Below are 26,498 nucleotides of genomic sequence, written 5' to 3' on the forward strand. Positions count from 1 at the left end.
TAGTAGTAGTAGTAGTAGTAGTAGTATAGTAGTAGTAGTAGTAGTAGTAGTAGTATAATAGTAGTAGTAGTAGTAGTATAATAGTTGTAGTAGTAGTAGTAGTAGTAGTATAGTAGTAGTATAGTAGTGTAGTAGTAGTAGTAGTAGTAGTAGTAGTAGTAGTAGTAGTAGTAGTAGTAGTATAGTAGTAGTAGTAGTAGTATGGTAGTAGTAGTAGTATAGTAGTAGTAGTAGTAGTAGTAGTAGTAGTAGTATAATAGTAGTAGTAGTAGTATAATAGTAGTAGTAGTAGTAGTAGTAGTATAGTAGTAGTAGTATAGTAGTAGTAGTAGTAGTAGTAGTAGTAGTAGTAGTAGTAGTAGTAGTAGTATAATAGTAGTAGTAGTAGTGTAGTAGTAGTGTAGTAGTAGTATAGTAGTAGTAGTAGATGTAGTATAGTAGTAGTAGTTCTATTGTTAGTATTATTTTGATGCTCAAGTGTAGGTTTTAACAAGCCAAGCTGCCAAATATAGTTATTGATATTGGGAGGGTTGCACAGATTATTAATAATTTAATTTAGGTACAAAAGTACCTGTTCGGAAATTCACAGCTTGTGAGGAAAGTAAAGAAAACTAAAGCGTTTGTATTATCATAACATGCAGCTGGAGAAATGCAAAGTTGCCCGCTTTACTTTCATTTCCTCAAATCTAATTGCAGTGCTGGGTGACTTCCTATTCATGTGATCAGAGCTGTGAGTAGTAAAGAACGCAGAGATTGTACGGGACGCAGAGATTGTACGGGACGCAGCGATTGTATGGGGTGTAGAGATTGTACGGGACGCAGCGATTGTACGGGACGCAGAGTTTGTACGGGACGCAGAGTTTGTACGGGACGCAGAGATTGTACGGGACGCAGAGATTATATGGAGCGCAGAGTTTGCAATAAAGAGGAGTGAAAAACTTACGATGGACTCAGGTAATTCATAGATTTCCAAGGGTTGGACATACCAATTGCTGCACAGGACCCTTGAGACTTAGGAGCCGGTTTATTGACGATGTGGGTCAGATGTGTGCCAAGCACCCTTGTAGACTTGGCCATGGTTCAGTTCATCCAGCTGGTAACTGATATCCATTGTATTGTTTTTATTTCGGTAGTAGTTGGATGAGGATGAGGGCCTACTAGGACCCCTTCATAACTTGGTCTGCCAATGATGTGATCACTTTACAGGGTGTGTCTGGGATTCATGGTGTTATTGGCCCAAGCATGACGGATTTTACCCAATATTCTTTGAACCACTCTCCCCCGGGTGGATGTCATATGCACCAGTAGCCATCATCCCAGTATCAAAATTTTCCATTGGCGATGCTTTTTTAGGTGGAAGTGATTCCAGTGGTTATACGGCCACTCGATCACTTCCATAGGCGTCTGATCGGGGAGCCTGGTAATGATGTGAACACTTCAGTCCCATTCCTTAGGAAGGGTGGAAGTTCCTTCCCATCTTCTGTTATTCCAGAAAACGGAAGCAACAAGGACTTTGTCACTTCCTATTTTGTTGTGTTCTTGACAAGATATTACCCAGAGCTGCTGATAGGGGGGCACCAGTCCTCCTGAAGGGGGCCCGGGGCATACAGGGGGGGGGGGCCCCGAACAGCAGAGAGAATCAGTGCGGTCGGACAGAGGGGCAATTACAGGATGCCCTGTGCGGCTCTCTGCAGCAGCTGAAAACCAGTTTTCCCTCCCCTCAGCTTTTAGCTGCTGAAGGGAGAAACACAGACACAGCCCCCCCCCCCCCCCCCCACGGAAGCTGCGAGCTTCCCTGTCCCGTAAAAAAAAATTAAAAAATTGTAAAAAAAAAAAATAATTAAAAAAATTGTAAAATAAAATAATTTTAAGACATTTAAACATTTTTTTTAATTATTTTTTTTTCAAAAATTGTAAAATAAAATAATTTTAAAACATTTAAACATTTTCTTTTTTTGAAAATTATAAAATGTTTTTTTTTTTTTCAAAAATGTAAAAAACAAAATGTAAAAAAAAGGGCTAATTCACACAGCTTCCCTGTTTATCTTTGTGTCCTCTAAGAATGATTGTAGTAATTTTTTAGTGAAAATGTTGTTTTGATATATTCGAAGGGGGGGCTGCCAAGTAGGCTGTACAGGGCCCCTCTGATTTCTAACAGCAGCCCTGCCATTACCAATCTTGGCTTGATCAGATGCTTTTGGAGGCCAAAGGAGACAGACCCCAGAAAGACCCCAGATCTCTCCATAAGTCCTCGTTCACACCACGGGCAGGTACGATTGCAAACCTGCGTGTCAGTGCGTGTTTGGGGGAGGAGGGGCGGCAATTTGACAGACATCTGTGCGGGTTGCTGCACTGATATCTATTGAATTCGCCCCTGAACTCGCCAAATGTACTGCAAAAACAAACTTTTGGGGAACCGGTGCGGCGCCACAGTCGGCGTCGCACCGATTTAAACAGTGCCGTTGCCAAAAATAGGCTCCGATTTGGCATGCGATTCGGCATGTCAAATTGGCCTGATGTTACCAAGGGCCACGATATCACAAGGAATATTGTTCATCCCTTGTTACAGCAAAATAGTTGATAAAAATAAACAAATAAATAAATAAATAAATAAATAAATAAAAGGATAATGTCAAAAAAAAAAAAAGTTTTAAATAAAATACATTAAAAAAAAAAATTATCATGCCCCACCCCCCATGCTCATAAGCAAATGAGAACGTATACGTAAGTCCCACATGCATGTGTAAAAAGTGATGGCACCAGGTAAAGCCGTGACTGTCAGAGGGAGAGCAATAATCACCTGACCTCCTGTGCAACTCTAAACTGCTAACCTAAAGGTTTTTAAGGTGACGCCTATGAGGATTTTTAGGAACCCCAATTTGTTGCCCTTCCACAGGCATACCCCCCCAGAAGATTTCCCCCCTTAATGACCAGACCATTTTTGTTTGTGATTCAGCACTGCGTTACTTTAACTGACAATTGCGTGGTCGTGCCACGCTGTAACCAAATAAAATCAATGTCCTTTTTTTCCCACAAATAGAGCTTTCTTTTGGTGGTATTTAAACACCTCTGCGTTTTTTTTTTGTTTGTTTTTTTTTGCACTATAAACAGAAAAAGACCGACAATTTTGAAAAAAAAAAACAAAACAATAATTTTTACTTTCTGCAATAAAGTATCCAATAAAAAATTTTAAAAATCAAATTTCTTCATCAGTTTAGGCCAATTTGTATTCTGCTACATTTTTTTGGTAAACAAAATGCCAATAAGCGTATTTGTTTGGTTTGCGCGTCTACAAACTATGGGATATTTTTATGGCATGTTATTTATTTATTTTTACTAGTAATGGCAGCGATCAGAGATTTTTAGCGGGACTGCGACATTGCGGGGGGACAAATCAGACACTAGCTTACTCTTTTGACACTTTTTTGGAGACCAGTGACACCAATACTGTGATCAGTATTAAAAAGAAAAAAAAAACACTGTCACTGTACTAATGACACTGGCAGGGAAGAGGTTAATATCAGGGGCGATCAAAGGGTTAAATGTGCTTTCTAACTGTGGGAGGTGCTCTGACTGGGGGAAGACAGAGATCCGTGTTCCTGCTTAGCAGAAACACAAGATCCCCATCTTCCCCTCTGACGGAACACCTTTCTCCCAAACGATCGCAAGGTGTCAATGAACATTGGGTCCACCGGTAGGGGAGGGCTGGGCCAGGGGGGCAATTGCCCCCTGGGCCACTCTGATGCCCTGTAAAAAGGCTGCACCGCTTCTGCCACAGACATGCCTAAAGGATTCTTGTGAAGAGAAGTAAAAAATCTCTGCCACTGACCTACTGAGTGTGGGTTGAAGACAAGAACCCCCCCCCAGCATGGATGGTGTTAACTGTGTTTGAGCAGAGGCCTGGTTCCATGCCCCACTGGAGACTCTCCTCCAGCCCCAACAGAGCTGTCCCAGCTCCCCCCAACTGCCCCCTGCTGGCCAGGTCGGGAACCCAGATTCGGCCGGTGAGTAGAGAGTACCTAGAGCAGAGCTTCAGTCTGGAATGGGGGTCAGGAAAAGGCCGGGAGAAAGGGGAGTGGTAGGGGCCTGAATCACTGTACCATGGACCTCTGGTTTGTACTTGCCCCCTGGGCCCAAAAAATTCCAGTCAGCCCCTGTCCACTGGACCCGCTGATTGGTTCCCGCTGTGCAGGAGTGGATCGCCGTCGGCGCATTCCCCAAACCCTTTGCACAATGTCCCATACAGGTACGTGATTTCGCGCAGGAGGGCTGCCCTGCCACAGTAAATCTGCATGGGGCGGTCTAGAAGAGGTTAAAGGGTGACATGGTGGGTATCAATTTACTTGGCATAACAAACTTTTTTTTTTATTAAAAAAAAAAAAAGAATGGATTATATTATAGTTCTGTGCAGCAAAATTGATTAATAAGGATTTTTTTTTTCCACAAAAATCTGCACAAATACCGTGTGACATACATAAAAAATTGCAACACCCACCGATTTATTCTCAGACTCTATAAAAAATATATAATGTTTGGGGGTTCTAAGTAATTTTCTAGTAAATATGTAAGAAGTGTCTCAGAAATGGCAGGGGACAACTAAAAAAACAAAAAAAAAAAAAATAAAAACAAATTCAGGGAACACTATTTATTATTTTTTTTTCATCCATGCATTTTCAATGTTCACCCAAGATTCATGCATTTTTGAAAATATTGTGTGAATCTGGTCAAAGTTGTGTACATATTGTATAAAAAAAAAAATAATAATAAATTGAACCCTAAATAAAAGAAATAGCCTCAAAACCCTCCATACCCTTTTTTTTTTTTTTAAAGTCATGAAAATTGAAAGTTTTCTTCTTTTACAAAATTCTTGATAGCCAAAATTACTCTTTTCTTATCACAACCCATTTTTTTCAAAGCGTTTCCTTTTTACTTATCATTGTCACTGTTGAAGGTTCCTATTATTATAACTGAAGCCCTGATGAAGGAGGAGCTTTTTCTGACTCCCAAAACATGTCGGCTGAAATCAATTTGAACTCCTATTATTTGTTTCTATTGGTGAATAGGTTTTATTCTGGTAACCTGCTGTGGTACCCAATGGATGGTAGTCCTGTCTGTTTTCACTACTTTACATGAACCCACACCAAAGTCCCAGCGCCTCCTGGATGCGTTTTTTCTTCATTGAAGATTTAGCCCTTTTTGACATTTGTGGTCATTATCTCATCATCCTTGAGGGATCTTTTGTGGTGTAGGAGCACTGAAACCTATGGAGATACAGTATATACAAATATTCACAGAATGATTAAAACTGACGGATTAGTTAGTAATTACTAATGGACAGCAGTGCTCAGAGTAAAGCCAGTAGGCTCCTTACATGCATACGTCTCCTTACAAAACGGTTGTCTCAAGACAAGAAAAACTGCCAAGCCTTGCTTGCCACGGTGATCAGGAATGTCTCAACCTGATCTTAACTCAGCACACAGACAACGCAGATAGTTATAATTAGGGAAGGGCCGATATATCGGGGGGCGATATGCACTTTCCCCCGATATATCGGTATCGGCCCCGGAACTGGACGATATTGCCGATATTTTTGTGACGTCATTCTGCCTTCTTAGGCTGCCTCCCTCACCTTGGACAGCCTCTTCTGGAGTCAGGACTAGTCTCGCGGGAGTGTATCACAGCCATACACCCACCCACAGTAGCCCGGTGCCAGCCAGCCAACCGCAAGCTCTGTGCCAGCCAGCCACCAACAGCCCCTGGTCCAGCCAGTCACCCACCACAGGGTGCCAGCCAGCCAGCCACCCACCTCAGGGTGCCAGGCAGCCAGCCACCCACAGACAGGGTGCCAGACAGCCATAAGCACTGTACGAGCCAGCCACCCACAGCCCCTGTGCCAGCCACCCACCACAGGGTGCCAGCCACCCACCACAGGGTGCCAGACAGCCAGCCAGCCACCCACCACAGGGTGCCAGACAGCCAGCCACCCACAGACAGGGGGCCAGCCACCCACAGGCCCTGTACCAGCCAGCCACCCACAGCCCCTGTGCCAGCCAGTCACCCACCACAGGGTGCCAGACAGCCAGCCACCCACAGACAGGGGGCCAGACAGCCATAAGCACTGTACCAGCCAGCCACCCACAGCCCCTGTGCCAACCACCCACCACAGGGTGCCAGCCAGCCAGCCACCCACCCACCACAGGGTGCCAGACAGCTATCCACCCACAGACAGGGGGCCAGACAGCCACAGGCACTGTACCAGCCAGACAGCCACCCACAGGCCCTGTACCAGCCATCCACCCACAGCCCCGGTGCCAGCCAGTCACCCACCACAGGGTGCCAGCCAGCCACCCATCACAGGGTGCCAGACAGCCAGCCACCCACAGACAGGGTGCCAGCCAGCCACAAGCACTGTACCAGCCAGCCACCCACCACAGGGTGCCAGCCAGCCAGCCACCCACAGACAGGGTGCCAGACAGCCACAGGCACTGTACCAGCCAGCCAGCCACCCACAGGCCCTGTACCAGCCAGCCACACACCGCCCCTGTGCCAGCCAGCCACCCACCCCAGGGTGCCAGCCAGTCAGCCACCCATCACAAGGTGACAGCCAGTCAGCCGCCCATCACAGGGTGCCAGACAACCAGCCACCCACCACAGGGTGCCAGACAGCCAGCCACCCACCACAGGGTGCCAGACAGCCAGCCTCCCACAAACAGGGTGCCAGACAGCCAGCCACCCACCACAGGGTGTCAGACAGCCAGCCACCCAGCCACCACAGGGTGCCAGACAGCCAGACACCCACAGCCCCTGTGCCAGCCAGCCACCCAGCCACCACAGGGTGCCAGACAGCCAGCCATTAAGCATTAAACAAAAATTAACTTGTTCAGTACCAGATTTGTGTCAAAAATTGTCTTTATTTTTCAAAACTTTAAATGTACAAAATATCGGCCCATATCGGCCGATACTGATACATTGTGACCAAAATATCTGTATCGGTATCGGCCCTGAAAAAAACATATCGGTCTATCCCTAGTTATAATAGATACATATTCATATATTACAAAGGTGGTACATACCTTTTAACTTTGTTAACAAATAGAGCTCCAAAACTTTTACCTTATTTACCTGTCAGGACTTACCTTTCCTGACATTTCTAAACTTTGAGTATTGTTTTACATCACAAATTTTATTTTATTTTTATCTTTTCACATACAATAAAAAGGTACCGTTTTCTACTAGTAACTACATATCAGTACTCCTAAAAAATACCCACCTTAAATACTTTGCCATTTTGATGCCCTTTGTTTCATTTTGTTTCATTTCAAAATGGCAAAGTATTTAATATTAAACAATACATCACTCTCGACACTACACATGTCGTATACGCTCTTACCTGCCTGTTTAATTTTATGTATATAGGACGTACTAAAAGGTCCTTAAAAGTCAGAGTGGGAGAGCATATCTAAAATATTGAGAAGAGATTTTGCTTTCACAGTGTATCAGAACACTTTAGGATGGTACATCATAGAGATCCTAGGGGCCTACAATTCTGGGGTGTAGAGTGGGTCCCACCCAATTGGAGGGGATCTAATAGAGTTTGTGACATTTCAAAATGTGAAACAAAATGGATATATGTATTAAATACTTTAGAACCATCAGGCCTCACCATTGAATTAGATTTAAATTGCTTTATAACCAATTATTAAAGACTCTTATTGAATACTATCTATTGGCCATATTATCTCTATATATAGCATTTTTACAGCGATACGTATAGGTAAGAATGCTTGTGAGTATAGAGCCATAGGCTACATTGTCTCCATATGATTGGAAGTGATCCATATATGTGGAAGTGCCAGATAATATTGGATAGGTACTGGTATATGTCCTGACTGCATTTTTATTATTTATTTTTTACCTTTTTTTATTTGTTTTTTATTTTAATTTTATGAATATACTTGATATATATTTGCGATTTTATTACATATTTGTGTATATTGTTTTGATGGATTATATACAATGTAATTGTAATAGCCCATCCAAATTCACAATACAGCGGTGTAATTTATTCCAGAAATAGGTCACAGGTAGCAGTGTAATTAAGGGATTGAAGATTAATTTTGTAACATTTGAGCAGTTTGGCTATAAAAGGGTTAACTGCACAGATGGATTGATAATCTAGATCACAGGTGTCAAACACAAGGCCCGCGGGCCAAATGCGAACCTCTCCTGCAGCTACAGCACCCCCCTTGTTTCCTGCCCCCACCTTGTCTCAGTAGTCCACAGCAGAGAGGACAGAACTCCTTTGCCAGATCCAGCGCTTCTCTGTGCAGCTGCAGAAAGGCTTGCCTTTACCCAACCACCCTTCTTAGCAGTCTGCAGCAGAGAGGAGGGCAGAACTCCTCCTACAGATCCTGCACCTCTCTGTGCAGCCGCAACACCACCTTGTCTATGCCTCCCCTGATCTGAGCATTTAGCAGACTCTGGAAGCTGACTCCAGCCCTCCTCCAGACCCTGTACTTTCTTCTTCCCAGATCCACCTGCATCTTCTTCCTGGCAGCAGCACAAGGTAATGGGGTGCATTGTGATGTAAGGAAGGGTGGGTGACTCTTGACTTCTGATGGTGGGGGGCTGTTGACATCTCATGTAAGGGTGTAAGGGGGCGTGGGGTGCTCTGGACATCTAATCTTACAGATATAACCGGCCCTTTGATGGCAACCATAATTCTGATGCTGCCCGCGATTAAATTGAGTTTGACACCCCCGATCTAGATGAATGGGGAGAGATAGCGTGGTCCACCCATTATGAGATTATGTCAAACTTAAATGCAGGAAATATACAAAGTAGTTGCGGGTGTTTACTTTTTTGAATTTACCGTTCTGGAGCTACATGTTCATAAAAGGGTTAATTGCAAGGACGGATAGTTTATCTTAATGTGTAAGCCCTTAAAGAGTTATTATACTGCAGAATGCCGCGCTGTATGTGAATTCGGAGGGGTTAATTGAATAGATGGATGAGAGCATTGATAAACTGGTCCGCCTTGCTGTGTAGCCACCCCCCTTTGACAAAGTCAGATGTGACGAAACACGTCAGACCGGAAAAGGAGATCGGGTGAGCGGTGGCAGTGCTCGCTGGTCCAACATACCGCCGTAGAGGCGAGAAGGACCGGGCGAACACGCCAGACCCACTGATGTTACTATTTTAAGTGCTTTTCTTTTTAGAGTGTGTAAGTGCAATCTAAATGGGATTTGTACTTTGTTTTACAATAAAATATTAAGACGTTATTGTGCTAGTGGGGATCTTTTGTTTCTCTGCATGTGGATGGGAGAGGAGGAGCTGGCCATGGAATTAATATTGGAAGTGGAGTACTGTGATTGCTTGTCATACTGCGCTGTCAGCCCTAACCATGTTGATGGTGGGCCATACTGTGGGCCATATGAATCACAGAGGTGGCGGAACCCTTGGTGACCCTTTGTACACAGCACTGGACTCATTATCACCTGATCACCATTTATTTGAGATTTTTTCTGATTCAACATCTATCATTTATTATAATATCGTTTTTCTTGGAGCAAGTTTTTCTTGGAGATTGGATGTGGACTATTTATTTATGTATATTAATTTAATTGGGTGTTATGATCACTTTGATTTAATTATGATCACTGGAATTTTGATCACATTTGAATTTATTGAATATTAATTTATGAATTTACTGAATATAAATTTATTGATATATTCCCTGTTGCACGAGGTCTTGCGCAATTAGTTGTATTCGATTTACACTTTATTATAATAGAATTACATTTGCTACAATATGATTGGTTGTCAAAACATACGTCAGTTAATCCAGAGGAAGGTGAAATCCCTAGCAAAGTATGATCCAATTTGCTACAGCAGGGGAAAAAATTCCTTCCTGATCCCCCGAAAGGCAATCGGATATTCCCTGGATCTACTTTACCTATAAATATTAGTACCCACTTATAATAAGTACACCCAGGAAAAAATCCAGGCCTTTTTACAGCAATCTAGTGAGCTGGCCAGAACCACCTCTGGAGGGAGTCTATTCCACATTTTCACAGCTCTTACTGTAAAAAAACTTTTCCATATTTGGAGACAAAATCTCTTTTCCTCTAGACGTAAAGAGTGCCCTCTTGTCCTCTGTGATGACGTTAAAGTCAATAACTCAACACCAAGTTCACTATATGGACCTCTTATGTATTTATACATGGTGATCCTATCCAGTGGCGGCTGGTGCTCAAAATTTTTTGGGGGGGCGCAAAAAGAAAAATGTAATAGGTATTGCTTCGCGGCAAAAAACGCGGTAAAAAAATTGCATGACTTTGAGGTCATGGTACAGGCATGGCACAGGTGATGGCATAGGCATGGCACATGTGATGGTATAGGCATGGCACAGGTGATGGCATAGGCATGGCACAGGTGATGGCATAGGCATGGCACAGGTGATGGCACAGGTGATGGCATAGGCATGGCACAGGTGATGGCATAGGCATGGCACAGGTGATGGCACAGGTGATGGCATAGGCATGGCACAGGTGATGGCATATGCATGGCACAGGTGATGGCATAGGCATGACACAGGTGATGGCAAAGGCATGGCACAGGTGATGGCATAGGGATGGCACAGGTGATGGCATTGGCATGGCACAGGTGATGGTACAGGCATGTCACAGGTGATGGCATAGGCATGGCACAGGTGATGGCATAGGCATTGCACAGGTGATGGCACAGGTGATGGCATAGGGATGGCACAGGTGATGGCATAGGCATGGCACAGGTGATGGCACAGGTGATGGTACAGGCATGGCACAGGTGAGGGCACAAGTCGGCTTCAATCACTTACCTTCTGACGGCGGCGGAATGGCGGGATTCCGGGAACCGAGACGAGCAGCGCCGTGGACGTCCTCCTCTTCAGTCTTCTGTCTTCCGGTCCGGGTGGCGGGAAGGAGATCGGGCGGTGACAGTGCGTGACTGACGCATGCACCGGCACCACCCCCATTGCAGGCTGGAGACTGGACCAATCACAGCCAGGATATCACGAAGGTGGGGGTGGCTCAGTGCTTTTTCCTGCGCCCAGGTTACACCCCCAGAAGGCAGCCAATCGGCGCCTCTTCTGGGTCGTAAACCCCACCCCCCCCCCCCACCCCATATCCACCAGGCCGAGCGCATAGGCCTGCGAACATGATTTTTTTTTTTTTTCAAAACTTTATTATTTTTTTGTCATTTTTTTTCTTTTTTTTTAGGGGGGGGGGGGCGGCGCTCCGGCGCCCCCTATGCACGGGCCGCCACTGATCCTATCCCTTCCTTAGGCTCCATGTACACGGGACGTTAGAAAAAACATGCTGCAAAGCCAGTTCCGATGCCAGGAAACAGCAGCTGTAAAACGTGCTTTCAGTAGCTTTTTCCATTGGTGTTATTGCACGTTTGGCCACGTTGCTTTTAGCAGCGTTTTTTCTGCCTCCATTCAAAATCAATGGTTCCCTATGGGAGCCTATTGATTTGAATGGAAGTCGCACCACAAGTCGGATCAGGATGATCCGACTTGCGGTGCGACTTGCGCTGTGAGAATCTTGAGGGGGAACTCCACGTCCAAAATGGGAAAAAAACTGCCAGGTTCCAAACCAGGCCCTTCGGGTCTGGTATGGAATTTGAGGGTAGACCCATGCCGAAAAAACGGCGTGGGGTCCCCCCCAAAATCCATACCAGACCCTTATCCGAGCATGCAGCCCGGTAGGGCAGGAAGGGGGAGGGGACGAGCGAGCGGCCCCACCCCCCCTGGACCATACCAGGCCACATGCCCTCAACATGGGGGGTGTTGGTGCTTTGGGGCAGGGGGAGCTCTGCACCCCCCACCCAAAAGCACCTTGCCCCCATGTTGATGAGGACAAGGGCCTCATCCCCAAAACCCTGGCCGGTGGTTGTGGGGGTCTGCGGGCAGAGGGCTCATCGGAATCTGGAAGCCCCCTTTAACAAGGGCCCCCCCAGATCCCGGACCCCCTCCCTATGTGAATGGGTATGGGGTACACTGTACCCCTACCCATTCACCCCATAAAAGGCAGTGTATGTAAATAACGACAGGAGACGTTTTGGAAAGTTTATTAAAAATCCTCATCCGGTCTTCTCCCTCTGCTCTGGTCTTCTCCCTCTCCGCTCTTCTTGTCTTCTGCTCTTTTGCTGTCCGCTCTTCTGCTCTTTTGCCCTCGGCTCTTCTTCTTCCTCCGGTCCTCCTCCGACGATGTCTCCGGTGATTATGCCGGTCTCCGGTCTCTGCAGCTTGTTATATAGCCATTGAGGGCATGGCCGCCAGGTGATGTCATCAGGTGACCCTGCCCCCTCATGTCACAGATGATGTCACAGATGACATGAAGGGGTGGGGTCTCCTGACAATGGCTATATAACAAGCTGCAGAGACCGGAGACCGGCATAATCACCGGAGACATCGTCGGAGGAGGACCGGAGGAAGAAGAAGAGCCGAGGGCAAAAGAGCTGAAAAAAGGACAGCAAAAGAGCGGACAGCAAAATAGCAGAAGACCAGCAGAGCGGAGGGGGAGAAGACCAGAGCAGAGGGAGAAGACCGGATGAGGATTTTTAATAAACTTTCCAAAACGTCTCCTGTCGTTATTTACATACACTGCCTTTTATGGGGTGAATGGGTAGGGGTACAGTGTACCCCATACCCATTCGCATAGGGAGGGGGTCCGGGATCTGGGGGGCCCCCTTGTTAAAGTGGGCTTTCAGATTCCGATGAGCCCCCTGCCCGCAGACCCCCACAACCACCGGCCAGGATTGTGGGGATGAGGCCCTTGTTCTCATCAACATGGGGGCAAGGTGCTTTGGGGTGGGGGGTGCAGAGCTCCCCCTGCCCCAAAGCACCAACACCCCCCATGTTGAGAGCATGTGGCCTGGTATGGTCAAGGGAGGGTGGGGCCGCTTCTCGTCCCTCCCCCTTCCTGCCCTACCGGGCTGCATGCTCAGATAAGGGTTTGGTATGGATTTTGGGGGGGACCCCACGCCGTTTTTTCGGCATGGGTCTACCCTCAAATTCCATACCAGACCCGAAGGCCTGGTGTTCCCCCTCAAGATTCTCACAGCGCAAGTTGCGCCGCAAGTCGGATCATCCTGATCCGACTTGTGGTGCGACTTCCATTCAAATCAATAGGCTCCCATAGGGAACCATTGATTTTGAATGGAAGAAAAAAAAACGTATAACGTGGCTGAACGTACTTCATCATGTTCAGTCGCGTTCGGTCCCGGTTTTGCGTTTGAAACCCCGGGAAACACATGTTCGAACGCAAATAATTGCGTTCCAAAATACTTCCCTGAATTCAACTGCCTGCAAATGACTGTGAACGACCCTGTGTACATGGACAGATAACATAACATGTAGGTGGGTTCAGGGGCTTCTGAAAAAAAACGCCCAACTGCTCCTAAATGGCCATTTACAACGTCCCGTGTACATGGAGCCTAAATCTCCTCTTCTCAAGACAGAAAAAATTCAGTTCTTCTAATCTTTTCCCATAGCTGAGCTCCTCCATGCCTCTTATCAGTTTGGTTGCCCTTCTCTGCACTTTCTCCAGTTCCCCGGTATCCTTTTTTAGAACTGGTGCCCAAAACTGAAATGCATATTCCAGATGAGGTCCTACTAATGATCTGTACAGGGGCAAAATGATATCTCTCTCTCTGGATTCCATGCCTTTGTTAATACAAGATAGGACTTTGCTCTCTTTGGAAATGGCAGCTTGGCATTGCATGCTATTATTAAGCTTAGGATCTACCAGAACACCCAGATCCTTCTCCGCTATGGATTCCCCCAGTTCTACTCCACTTAGTATGTATGATGCATGCATATTCTTAGCCCTCAGGTGCATAACTTTACATTTATCAACATTAAACCTCATTTGCCACATAGTTGCCCAATGAAACAGTGCATTGAGGTCGGCTTGTAAGTTGGAGACATCCTGTAAGGAAGTTATTCCACTGCATAGCGTGGTGTCATCTGCAAAGACTGAAATCCCAACCCCCCATCGTTTATAAAGGTATTAAAAAGTAAGGGTCCCAACACTGAACCTTGGGGTACACCACTGATAACTTTAGACCATTCAGAGTAAGAATCATTAACCACTACTCTCTGAATTCTATCTTTTAGCCAATTTTCTATCCATTTACAAACCAATCTTTCCAAGCCAGTAGACTGTACCTTACATATTAGTTGAATATAAATATCCTAATAATTAATGATGATAATATTAATAGTTATATTAACAACATTTGCAAATTAATATGAATAATATGAAATACATGGGTTAATATGAAATTCTACAACAGAGCAGCGGTTCGATTGCAGCATTGTTCCTCTGGAGCCTCCGTAAGTGTCATGAGGGGAGCAGTGGTCTAGTTGGAGCTTTGTTCCTTTGAAGCCTCCATAGGTGTCATCAAGAAAGCAGCTGTCTGATTGGACGCTGCTGCTCTAGCTGAACTCTGTGGCCATCTTTAGTGAGAGCAATGCTAATAAATTGCACTGTTTCACTGTGTTTGGTGCACATTCTCAAAGTGAACAATGCGGGACAGTGTATTTGGCGCTAGTGAGAGTCTCTGGGTGGAGGAGGGATAATGCAGGAATACAGCACCTGGGTCTGCCATATAGGAGCTCTAGACGTTTGGACAATGACCTTCCTATCAGTTTACTAAAGGTGCCTGCCTATCAGCCACCCCCTTAATCAGATGCTGTTCAGGTAACGTAAGCCTATCAATGTGTCCTCTCAAGTGCAGAGACCTTGTTAAAGTGGCACCAATGTTGTTAAGAGTTTTTGCACCCAGGTTACCTGAGATGTTAGGGCATTGTTGCCATATTGTTTGAAACTGTGAAATGAGCCCTTGCCGCATGCCTGCCATGTTTTATTATTTACTTATACTTACAGTGCCTTGCGAAAGTATTCGGCCCCCTTGAACTTTGCGACCTTTTGCCACATTTCAGGCTTCAAACATAAAGATATAAAACTGTAATTTTTTGTGAAGAATCAACAACAAGTGGGACACAATTATGAAGTGGAACGACATTTATTGGATATTTCAAACTTTGTTAACAAATAAAAAACTGAAAAATTGGGCGTGCAAAATTATTCAGCCCCTTTACTTTCAGTGCAGCAAACTCTCTCCAGAAGTTCAGTGAGGATCTCTGAATGATCCAATGTTGACCTAAATGACTAATGATGATAAATAGAATCCACCTGTGTGTAATCAAGTCTCCGTATAAATGCACCTGCACTGTGATAGTCTCAGAGGTCCGTTTAAAGCGCAGAGAGCATCATGAAGAACAAGGAACACACCAGGCAGGTCCGAGATACTGTTGTGGAGAAGTTTAAAGCCGGATTTGGATACAAAAAGATTTCCCAAGCTTTAAACATCCCAAGGAGCACTGTGCAAGCGATAATATTGAAATGGAAGGAGTATCAGACCACTGCAAATCTACGAAGACCTGGCCGTCCCTCTAAACTTTCAGCTCATACAAGGAGAAGACTGATCAGAGATGCAGCCAAGAGGCCCATGATCACTCTGGATGAACTGCAGAGATCTACAGCTGAGGTGGGAGACTCTGTCCATAGGACAACAATCAGTCGTATATTGCACAAATCTGGCCTTTATGGAAGAGTGGCAAGAAGAAAGCCATTTCTTAAAGATATCCATAAAAAGTGTTGTTTAAAGTTTGCCACAAGCCACCTGGGAGACACCAAACATGTGGAAGAAGGTGCTCTGCTCAGATGAAACCAAAATCAAACTTTTTGGCAACAATGCAAAACGTTATGTTTGGCATAAAAGCAACACAGCTCATCACCCTGAACACACCATCCCCACTGTCAAACATGGTGGTGGCAGCATCATGGTTTGGGCCTGCTTTTCTTCAGCAGGGACAGGGAAGATGGTTAAAATTGATGGGAAGATGGATGGAGCCAAATACAGGACCATTCTGGAAGAAAACCTGATGGAGTCTGCAAAAGACCTGAGACTGGGACGGAGATTTGTCTTCCAACAAGACAATGATCCAAAACATAAAGCAAAATCTACAATGGAATGGTTCACAAATAAACATATCCAGGTGTTAGAATGGCCAAGTCAAAGTCCAGACCTGAATCCAATCGAGAATCTGTGGAAAGAACTGAAAACTGCTGTTTACAAACGCTCTCCATCCAACCTCACTGACCTCGAGCTGTTTTGCAAGGAGGAATTGGCAAAAATTTCAGTCTCTTAATGTGCAAAACTGATAGAGACATACCCCAAGCGACTTACATCTGTAATCGCAGCAAAAGGTGGCACTACAAAGTATTAACTTAAGGGGGCTGAATATTTTTGCACGCCCAATTTTTCAGTTTTTTATTTGTTAAAAAAGTTTGAAATATCCAATAAACTTCGTTCCACTTCATGATTGTGTCCCACTTGTTGTTGATTCTTCACTAAAAATTACAGTTTTATATCTTTATGTTTGAAGCCTGAAATGTGGAAAAAGGCCGCAAAGTTCAAGGGGGTGAATACTTTCGCAAGGCACTGTATCTGAATAATAATTGTGCCACCTTCCTTGGTCTCTGTGAATCTTTACTGTATCTTGGGTACCCATCAACTAGCCCTGTCCACAAAGAGATGGTTGATTCATAGCTGCAGCTTGTCTCAGCTGTGAGCACTTTCCCGATGGCAAGCAATGGCAAGAGGAATGCAAAGGGAGGGAATGTGCCATCCTCTACATCAAATAAATATATACCCAACATGTCAATCTTAAAAAAATGTTAATCAATGACAAACTTTGGCACCCTGTTTCCTCAATTTGTGGGATACCTTTACCTTATTTGCCAAGGTAGCTGGTGGATCTGTTAGTATAATATCTACGACAAGGGTGCTTTTTTCCTGGCCTTCCTCTAGGTAATATCCCGTATGATTACTCTGGGCTTGAGACCGTGCTGGACTGGTTCAAAAGGTTACTGATAGGTATTAGGTGGTTCTGTAGGTAAGTGGTGGTGCTGATCTCTCTGTGGAGGTTTGAGCTGCTTTCTTACTGGTACAATGGAGTTGTCACTTCAGTAGGACCAGTACTTGAAAGAGAAGGAAGAAATGCCCGGAGTCTGACATTAATGCAACTCGTAGTGGAAGAATACAAATGTGAAAGTGTGAACTCACAGATTGAGTCAAAGCATTTTGGGGGAACTGTTGAAGAATGAGGTGCGCAAACAAAAAATGAATCTCCAGCAGCAACTGAAACTTTAACCTTGATAAAGTAAACGTGTGATGTGCAAAAAATGTGTGCGCTAGATGTGAGCAATGTGTGTTGAACCAAAAGGGAAAACACAATGAACAAAATACCTAATATATAAATATACACAGATATTATAAATGGTGCACAATGTGAACATAAACGTGCTATAGAAATATGAGGAGTCCAAAACAAGTCCAAAATGAAAAAAAGGCTGAAATCTTCTTGATGGTGAATAAAGGGGAAGAAGAGGACGTGCAAACACCAAATCCCTCTTGGCACCCACGTGTAAAGAAAAGAGAGGTGATACGCTTACCAACTCAACATAATAAAACACTTGAGAAGATGACACCAGCCAGTGCAATAGATATAAAGTCCTGACCTTTCACTCTTCCACCCGATATGTCATATATCAAAACTCTTACCAAAGGCAAGTATTTCACAGGTCAGATGATAAGTGATAATGTTCTCCAAATCATCAGGCAAATTATCCAGACTAGCAGGCAGTGAATTTTCTTGTAAATCTTGTTCTGACTCCTGTTGCTGTGTGGGGGTTGGTTTCTCTCCTATACCCCTCAAACTCAGTGACAGATAGTGCCCAAAAAGAATGGAACAGGCAATAGAGCATTACCTCTTAAACTACTTTATTAAAAAAGGTAGAACACTTACAGTTAAGTTGATTAAATAGGCGAATGCAAATTCAAACGTGGCCGCTCTGCCGAACTGCCTCCCCTTTCCTCATGGTGGCTGGCATGTGCTAAAAGATGGTTGGACTCTACGGTAGTCCCAGAAATTGTGGTCATGGCAAATGCCAGCTTCTGGAATGCAGAGGCAAAAGGAAACCATTTGCCATCACAAAAATTCTGGTAATACCATGGAGTTCATCCATCTCAATTAGCACCTACCTGCGGCTCTGAGGAAGGCAGATGAAGTTTCTCCAAAATGCGTTGGCTCGATCTGTATGTTCTCACGCTTTCAACAAATGTTTATATTCTTCCACCAAGAGTTGCATTATTTTGGACTTCCTTAGTATAATTACTCTAGCAGATGGCTTACATAGTTACATAGTTAGTGAGGTCGAAAAAAGACATCAGTCCATCCAGTTCAACCTATGATGTGTGTGTGTGTGTTTGCTGTTAACCGTACATCGTATACCCCTGTATGTTGTACATTGTATACCCCTGTATGTTGTACATTGTATACCCCTGTATGTTGTACATTGTATACCCCTGTATGTTGTACATTGTATACCCCTGTATGTTGTACATTGTATACCCCTGTATGTTGTACATTGTATACCCCTGTATGTTGTACATTGTATACCCCTGTATGTTGTACATTGTATACCCCTGTATGTTGTACATTGTATACCCCTGTATGTTGTGGTCTTTAAGGTGCCCATCTAAGAGTTTTTTGAAACTATCAATGCTCCCTGCTGATACGACTGCTTGTGGAAGAGAATTCCACATCCTTACCGCTCTGACAGTAAAGAACCCCTTACGTATTTTAAGGTTAAACCGCCTTTCCTCTAGTTTTAGTGAGTGGCCACGTGTCTTATTGTATTCCCTTACTCTGAATAGTTTGTTCCTTTGCTTTTATTGACTATAATGCTATAATGAAGACTTAGGCCGAAACACATCAGCATTTTGGGTTTTGTTACTGCTATAATGCTCAAATAAAAGTTTTTTTCCGGCTTGTACTTGCTGGTAAGGTGACCCTGTGTCAAGGGATGTGCATGTCTATTCTTGTTGGGACTTCATCTTGATTCCTGTGGTTGATGTTACTCACTAGTTACCCTGGATACGTCATTGGACGCTGAGATCTGCATGCTGGGTGGGATGGATCCTTGCTTTCCTCACCCGTGGTTGCTGTCCTCTTGCCTCTGTGTCTTCCCAGGTAGTAGCTTTGCTTTTTGTTTGGTTTCCACACATGCATGGACAGGTATATGATAACATACCAGTATGATACCTTTCCACCCTGAGGAAGCAGATATTTCATGTGAAACGTGTCGATAGGTAGAAGATCACTCCGCCATTGGTTATGATATCTTTCTACAATGTAGTAACATACTTAGAACAAAAAAAAAATTAGAATATATTAGGTTATCAGTGGTTTAGGAGCCCCTCCCCTTTTTGAATAGTTGTGTCTAATTTCACATGTATATATTGTATATGTTATCCACTTACTGACCAGGCCTTTTCTGGCACTTTTTGTTTACAAGTAAAACTCAGTCATTTTTGTTAACAAATTACTTAGAACCCCTAAACATTTATATATATCCTATCCATAAGGTTTAGGAGAGTGTCTATGGGAATGTTTGACCATTCTTCTAGAAGTGCATTTGTGAGGTCAGGCACTGATGTGGAGGATAAGGCCTGGCTCACAGTCTGCGCTCTAATTCACCCCAAAGGTGTTCTATCAGGTCAGGACTCTGTGCAGTTATTGTCTATCTCTTTGAGGCCAATCCACCACATCTCCTTCCGAGAGAACGCACGTTGAAAAATCTTTAAGAAAAAACAAATGGCTGAACTGAATACAATGTAACAGATGGGAACATCAAGTCTTTATTTGATGTAAAATTCAGTTTTGTGGATCCAGCTACAGATGTCATTTCATGGGCCCTTGGCACCTCTATACCCATTCTATCACTATCATACCACCCCCATCCTACAAAGCAACTGCCCTCCTATTGATGCTTGAAGTGTGCTGTATACTGTATGAACCATGCAATATACACTATATTGTCAAAAGTATTGGGACGCCTGCCTTTACACACACATGAACTTCAATGGCATCCCAGTCTTAGTACGTAGGGTTCAATATTGAGTTGGCCCACCCTTTGCAGCTATACCAACTTCAAACCTTCTGGAAAGGCTGTCCACAAGCTTGGACGAGAAGGTCTGACTCGCAGTCTCTGCTCGAATTCATCCCAAAAGTGTTCTATGGGGTGTTGAGGTCAGGACTCTGTGCAGGCCAGTCAAGTTCCTCCACCCCAAACTCGCTCATCCATGTCTTTATGGACCTTGCTTTGTGCAATGGTCCAAATCATTTTGTGGAGGGGGGAATATGGTGTAGGGTTGTTTTTCAGGGGTTGGGCTTGGCCCCTTAGTACCGGTGAAGGGAACTCTTAAGGCATCAGCATACCAAGACATTTTGGACAATTTCATGCTCCCAACTTTGTGGGAACAGTTTGGGGATGGCCCCTTCCCGTTCCAACATGACTGCGCACCAGTGAACAAAGCAAGGTCCATAAATACATGGATGAGTGAGTTTGGGGTGGAGGAACCTGACTGGCCTGCACAGAGTCCTGACCTCAACCCAACAGAACTTCTTCGGGATGAATTAGAGCAGAGACTGCGAGCCAGGCCTTCTTGTCCAACATCAGTGCCTGACCTCGCAATGTGCTTCTGGAAGAATGGTCAAACATTCCCATAGACACACTCCTAAACTTTGCGGACAGCCTTCCCAGAAGAGTTGAAGCTGTTATAGCTGCAAAGGGTGAGCCAACTCAATATTGAACCCTACGGACTAAGACTTGGATGCCATTAAAGTTCACAGGTTGCCACAGGAGTCCTCTTCCACTCCTCCATGACGAAATCACGGAGCTGGTGAATGTTAGATACCTTGCGCTCCTCCACCTTCCGTTTGAGGATGCCCCACAGATGCTCATTAGGGTTTAGGTCTTGAGACATGCTTGGTCAGTCCATCACCTTTACTCTCAGCTTCTATAGCAAGGCAGTATATACAAGACCCCTGATGAGGGAAAGGCATACTCAGGTCCACTTAGCCAAAAGGCCTGGCAGACCCCGATCCTCATGACAAACCAAAGCCAACTCACTCTTTGTCACAGTGGGGGTCCCAAACCAATAGTACTAGGAGAACCCCTGGGACGCCAATCAGAGGGCACTTAACATCACAGGCTCTCTGCCTTCCCGATCATTTGCCAGACAAGGCAGCACTTCTCAAATCATATAAAGTGCTAATGCTGTTCTGTATATATACTGGATGAATGGAGAAACAGTGGATTCATAAAAGTGCAATTTATTAGTGATAAATGATAATTAACTTCAATAAATTGTAAATAAATTCATGAATAGACAAGTGGTTGTAAATAATATCGGTGCTGTGTTTGGTGTTTTAAAGATACCACTTAGTGAAAAGTAAGCATAGAAAACATATTCCTAAAGAAAGAATGGGGTTGCAATCTCACATACGTCCACTAGATGTCACCCCTGACATATGACTTGTATTGCTGTAGGCGGTAGGCTATTCCAGGGGTTCTCCGGCGGAATGAACGTGGCTTCAGATCCCTCAAATAGAAAAAGAGGGCCCCATGATGCCGTATACAATCTGCAGTTTAGGACAAAGAAAGCAAAAGACTCACGCTTAGGCTGTCCGAGATCAGCGATAGCGGCCGGGAAGCTTCCGCGTTCCACGGCCCAGGCTCCGAAACGGGAAGTGACGTGATGACGGCTCCAGCAGACGTCTTCTGACGAAACGCGTAGGGCGGAGTCGTCACGTCACTTCCGGTTTCGGAGCCTGGGCCGTGGAACGCGGAAGCTTCCCGGCCGCTATCGCTGATCTCGGACAGCCTAAGCGTGAGTCTTTTGCTTTCTTTGTCCTAAACTGCAGATTGTATACGGCATCATGGGGCCCTCTTTTTCTATTTGAGGGATCTGAAGCCACGTTCATTCCGCCGGAGAACCCCTGGAATAACCTACCGCCTACAGCAATACAGGTCGTATGTCAGGGGTGACATCTAGTGGACGTATGTGAGATTGCAACCCCATTCTTTCTTTAGGAATATGTTTTCTATGCTCACTTTTCACTAAGTGGTATCTTTAAAACACCAAACACAGCACCGATATTATTTACAACCACTTGTCTATTCATGTATTTATTTACAATTTATTGAAGTTAATTATCATTTATCACTAATAAATTGCACTTTTTGGAATCCACTGTTTCTCCATTCATCCAGTATATATACAGAACAGCATTAGCACTTTATATGTTTGCACCTTCTTGGGTCCAGGATAAATAATTGGTTATCCTTGTCACATCACAAGTCACTAGTGCACTTTACTTTGGACCCAACTTTTATGTTTTTTTTAATATACTGGCACTTTATCTAAGTTGGCATTTATATAGCACTTATTCACTTTAAAGGTAGCGCCGTTACAACCTCCTTGCATTTATCTCACTCCTTAACCCCCTGTGGGTTCGGTTGTTGGCAGCTTACACCTTCTCAATTGTTTAGGATTTCTTTCTTACAAACTCCATAGCGCTGGTCACCTCCATCTTCTTACTTCTCAAATCAGGAGGCACTGAGCCCCTCGGAATCCTCCACACTTACATGTATATTTGTTTCCCATCAAGACCCAGTGGGCCAACAGTACAGCAAGGCAGCATGCCTTGTTCAGAAAGCAGTAAGCACTAGCAGCACCCATGTTTACTTTACGCCATCTAAAGACAATTGCCGAGCTTGACTTCTGGTTCGATTAAGTCAGTCTGAATGATAATTCTTCTGGACTTGCTTACTGCCTAAGTAACTGTAAAAAGGGTCCATTTTACTAAAGCTGATCCACCAGGACATATATAGTCCTGTTTGAAAATCGCTGTTTAAGATCAGGTGGAGGAGAAGATGTAACATGCTGTCATTGGTATCGGGTCTAAAATGGGCTCCTGTATTGGATGGGCCTCAGAATTGGCCATCCTTGGGGGTTGCATCACCGTACTTACATGTGTCCCTCTCCAGAGATTCCCTTTGCTAGAAATTCATATTCTTTGTTTGTCTTTAGAAAGCTTTGAGGATGAAGATTATGTCAATTCGAGTGATTTCAGTGCACAGAGGATAGAAATGATAGCGAACAGAATAAAAACAAAAGGTAAGTTGTATGACATACTGTCTCCTTTCATTATACATGGCTGAGGACACCTGTCTGTTTATACTGTATGTGATTTGCTATCATGTCTATTGTAAGGTATTAGTGGTACAGGTCACAACCTACCATATTTGTTTAGGGCCTACAAGGAAAATTGAGGTCAACATCCCATTGGTTATGCTCAAATGGTCATAAAGGGTGTTGTACAAAATGAAGATCACACATGCTACAAATTACAGCATTAAAGCAATTCCTGTTCTGTGTTTGCCTTTAGGGAGATTTCAGGATAACGATTATGTCAATTCAAGTAATTTCAGTGCACAGAGGATAGAGAAGATAGAGAAGAGGACAAATACCAAAGGTAAGGTGTAGGACATATTGTCTCTATCCATTATACGTGACTGAGGACACCTGTTTGTGTTTATGAGATTTGCATTCTTCTGCTATCATGTCTATAATACAGTACTAACAATATAGGCCACAATGGCCACCTACTGTACTTGTTTAGGGCTGACAAGGCAATAAAATGTAACATCCCATTGGATCATATGCTCAGGTGGCCATAAAGGGGTGTTGTACCAATGAAGAGTACAATGACAAATGCTGCGGGTGGTAACCCAGGTTCTCTTGAAACTATCTTGTGTGGGATTTGGAGTAAGGAAAGCTCCTTGGCATTGCAAAGGTCTTCTCCTCTAGGCTAGGCAACCCTGGTTCTCCTGGAATTATCTTGTGTGGGATTTTGAATAAGGAAGGGTCCTTGGCATTGTAAAGGTCTTCTCCTCTAGGCTAGGCAACCCAGGTTCTTCTGGAATTATCTTGTGTGGGATTTTGAATAAGGAAAGGGCCTTGACATTGTAAAGGTCTTCTCCTTTAGGCTAGGCAACCCAGGTTCTTCTGGAATTATCTTGTGCGGGATTTTGAATAAGGAAGTGTCCTTGGATTTTTAAAGGTCTTCTCCTGTAGGCTAGGCAACCCAGGTTCTCTTAGAACTAGCTTGTGTGGGATTTGGAGTAAGGAAAGCTCCTTGGCATTGTAAAGGTCTTCTCCTCTTGGCTAGACAACCCAGGTTCTCCTGGAATTATTTTGTGTGGGATTTTGAATAAGGAAAGGGCCTTGGCATTGTAAAGGTCTTCTCCTCTAGGCTAGGCAACCCAGATTCTCTTGGAACTATCTTGTGTGGGATTTGGAGTAAGGAAAGGCCCTTGGCATTGTAAAGGTCTTCTCCTCTAGGCTAGGCAACCCAGGTTCTCCTGGAAATATCTTGTGCGGGATTTTAAATAAGGAAGTGTCCTTGGCTTTTTAAAGGTCTTCTCCTCTAGGCTAGGCAACCCAGATTCTCTTGGAACTATCTTGTGTGGGATTTGGAGTAAGGAAAGGTCCTTGGCATTGTAAAGGTCTTCTCTTCTAGTCTAGGCAACCCAGGTTCTCCTGGAATTATTTTGTGTGGGATTTTGAATAAGGAAAGTGCCTTGGCATTGCAAAGGTCTTCTCCTCTAGGCTAAACAACCCAGGTTCTTCTGGAATTATTTTGTGTGGGATTTTGAATAAGGAAGGGTCCTTGGCTTTGTAAAGGTCTTCTCCTCTAGTCTAGGCAACCCAGGTTCTCCTGGAATTATCTTGTGTGGGATTTTGAATAAGGAAGGGTCCTTGGCATTGTAAAGGTCTTCTCCTCTAGGCTCGGTTAGCCAACCCAGGTTCTTCTTGAATTATCCTGAGTGGTTTTAAAAGTAGGGAGAAGTTGGCCCTTTGCACTGTAAAGGTCTACTCCTCTAAGAAGTGGTAAAGCTAGCCATACACTGGTAGATTTTAATGCAAACATTTTGTACCAAAAATCTTCTCGATACATTTGATAATGTCAACATTCGAACAAGCTTTAGAATCTCATTTTCTTTTAACATTTAAATTTTAGCTGATTTGATTTTACTGAATTAAAACCAAATTCACTGTTAGAATTTTGTTCATTCAAAAAAAAAAAAAAAAAAAATGTTTCCATTCTGCTCCTTTGGTTTTTTTTTTTTTTACACCTCCAATCAAATAGTCTTTGCATCGACCCCATTACTTATTGGAATATTGAACAAACATTCCAAAATCTAATTTTTAGTAAACAAAATTCTACCTGTGTATGACCCGCTTTAGTCTTTCTTTAACCCTTTGCACTAGCGCCTCCTGGTCCTTTAAGGGATTTCAGATGCTGGGAGCCAGGGTGGGATTTATGATCATGTGACTGTCGTGATTGGCTTTCCTGTTAGCTGCTGGTAACTGTACTGGGAGCGTGCAAGGCGTGTGGTCTCGGCACAGCTGTGTCTGCTAATTGGCATGCAAATATGCAGCCTTTCGGCCCAAGGCCAACCCAACGAGAGGACAGATATTTGCATGTCGTTGGTGCCTAGGGGTTAAAGTTGTCTTCCTCGTCGGGTCTTCTCTGTGTTCTGCTGCTGTAAACCAAGAGACAGGGAAAAAAGGAAGATACAGCTAAAAGTGACCTCTCTGGCTAAGAAGAGACTTGGGGAATGTAGAAGAGGCCTTTCTGAGAGGTTCCTAGAGCAGGCAGCTTTTTAACAACTTTTGTAAGAATTGAAACAAAGGCTGCAGCACTTCCATCACAGAGATGCCGAAAGGCTTCCTGATGAAGAGGAGTAAAAAGTCCCCATCAGTGTGGGATGATGGTGAGGACAGAACGCAGGCCTCCCCCCAGCATGGATGGAGTATGCCATGGGTGCTCAACCTGTGGCCCTCCAGTTGTTGCGGAACTACAAGTCGCATGAGGCATTGCAAGCCACTGATAGTTACAAGAATGACTCCCAAAGGCAGAGGCATGATGGGACTTGTAGTCCTGGAACAGCTGGAGGGCTACAGGTTGAACACCCATGGTGCACGCAGTGTCCCAGAAGAGGCCAGCTCCGTGCTCCACTGGAGGCTTTCTTACACTGGCCAGCCCCAACCGAAACACCCTGGCTACCCCCTTCAGCCCCCATCTACCCCTTGCCGGCCAGTTTGGGAACCCAGAGTCAGTGCAGCAGGAACTGTCCAGCCTGACCTTCTCTGTGAACAAAGAGGACCTGAAGAGGGACTTCAGCCTAGGATGGGGTCAGGAGGAAGCAGGGAAGAGGGACATTGTGGGAGGGAGCTCAAATCGCTTCTCCATGGGCCTCTGAGTTGTACTTGCCCCCTTGGCCAAAAGTTGCCAGTCAGCCCCTGAATAGAGGTCTAGAATACTAATAACCAAGTGAACACAGGAAAGCCAAGAGTCAACAAGATCCTAACAGCTACTCTGCACCCCTTTCTGTCAGTTCTATGACATAAAACAGGATCACTACATTTAGAACAAGCAACGTAGGTCGGGGTCAATCATTTATCCTCCT

The 26,498-nt window shown here is 44.5% G+C and overlaps 1 protein-coding gene across 1 annotated transcript in view; it reads left to right on the plus strand.

Moving 5' to 3' along the window:
* Nucleotides 1-736: 736 nt before the first annotated feature.
* The window catches only part of LOC309553076 (uncharacterized protein), a gene marked incomplete at its 3' end in the record, with an annotated part of 46,078 nt that continues 20,316 nt past the window's right edge, over nucleotides 737-26,498 (plus strand). Inside the window, exons 1-3 of the mRNA XM_082253975.1 lie at nucleotides 737-954; nucleotides 23,053-23,139; nucleotides 23,411-23,497. Coding sequence (XP_082110101.1) covers nucleotides 945-954; nucleotides 23,053-23,139; nucleotides 23,411-23,497 — 184 coding nt within the window. The 5' untranslated portion in view covers nucleotides 737-944. The remainder of the gene's footprint in view (nucleotides 955-23,052; nucleotides 23,140-23,410; nucleotides 23,498-26,498) is intronic.

The sequence above is a fragment of the Pelophylax lessonae genome (genome assembly GCF_965119305.1).
Source record: "Pelophylax lessonae genome assembly, chromosome: 4".
Lineage (NCBI taxonomy): Eukaryota > Metazoa > Chordata > Amphibia > Anura > Ranidae > Pelophylax > Pelophylax lessonae.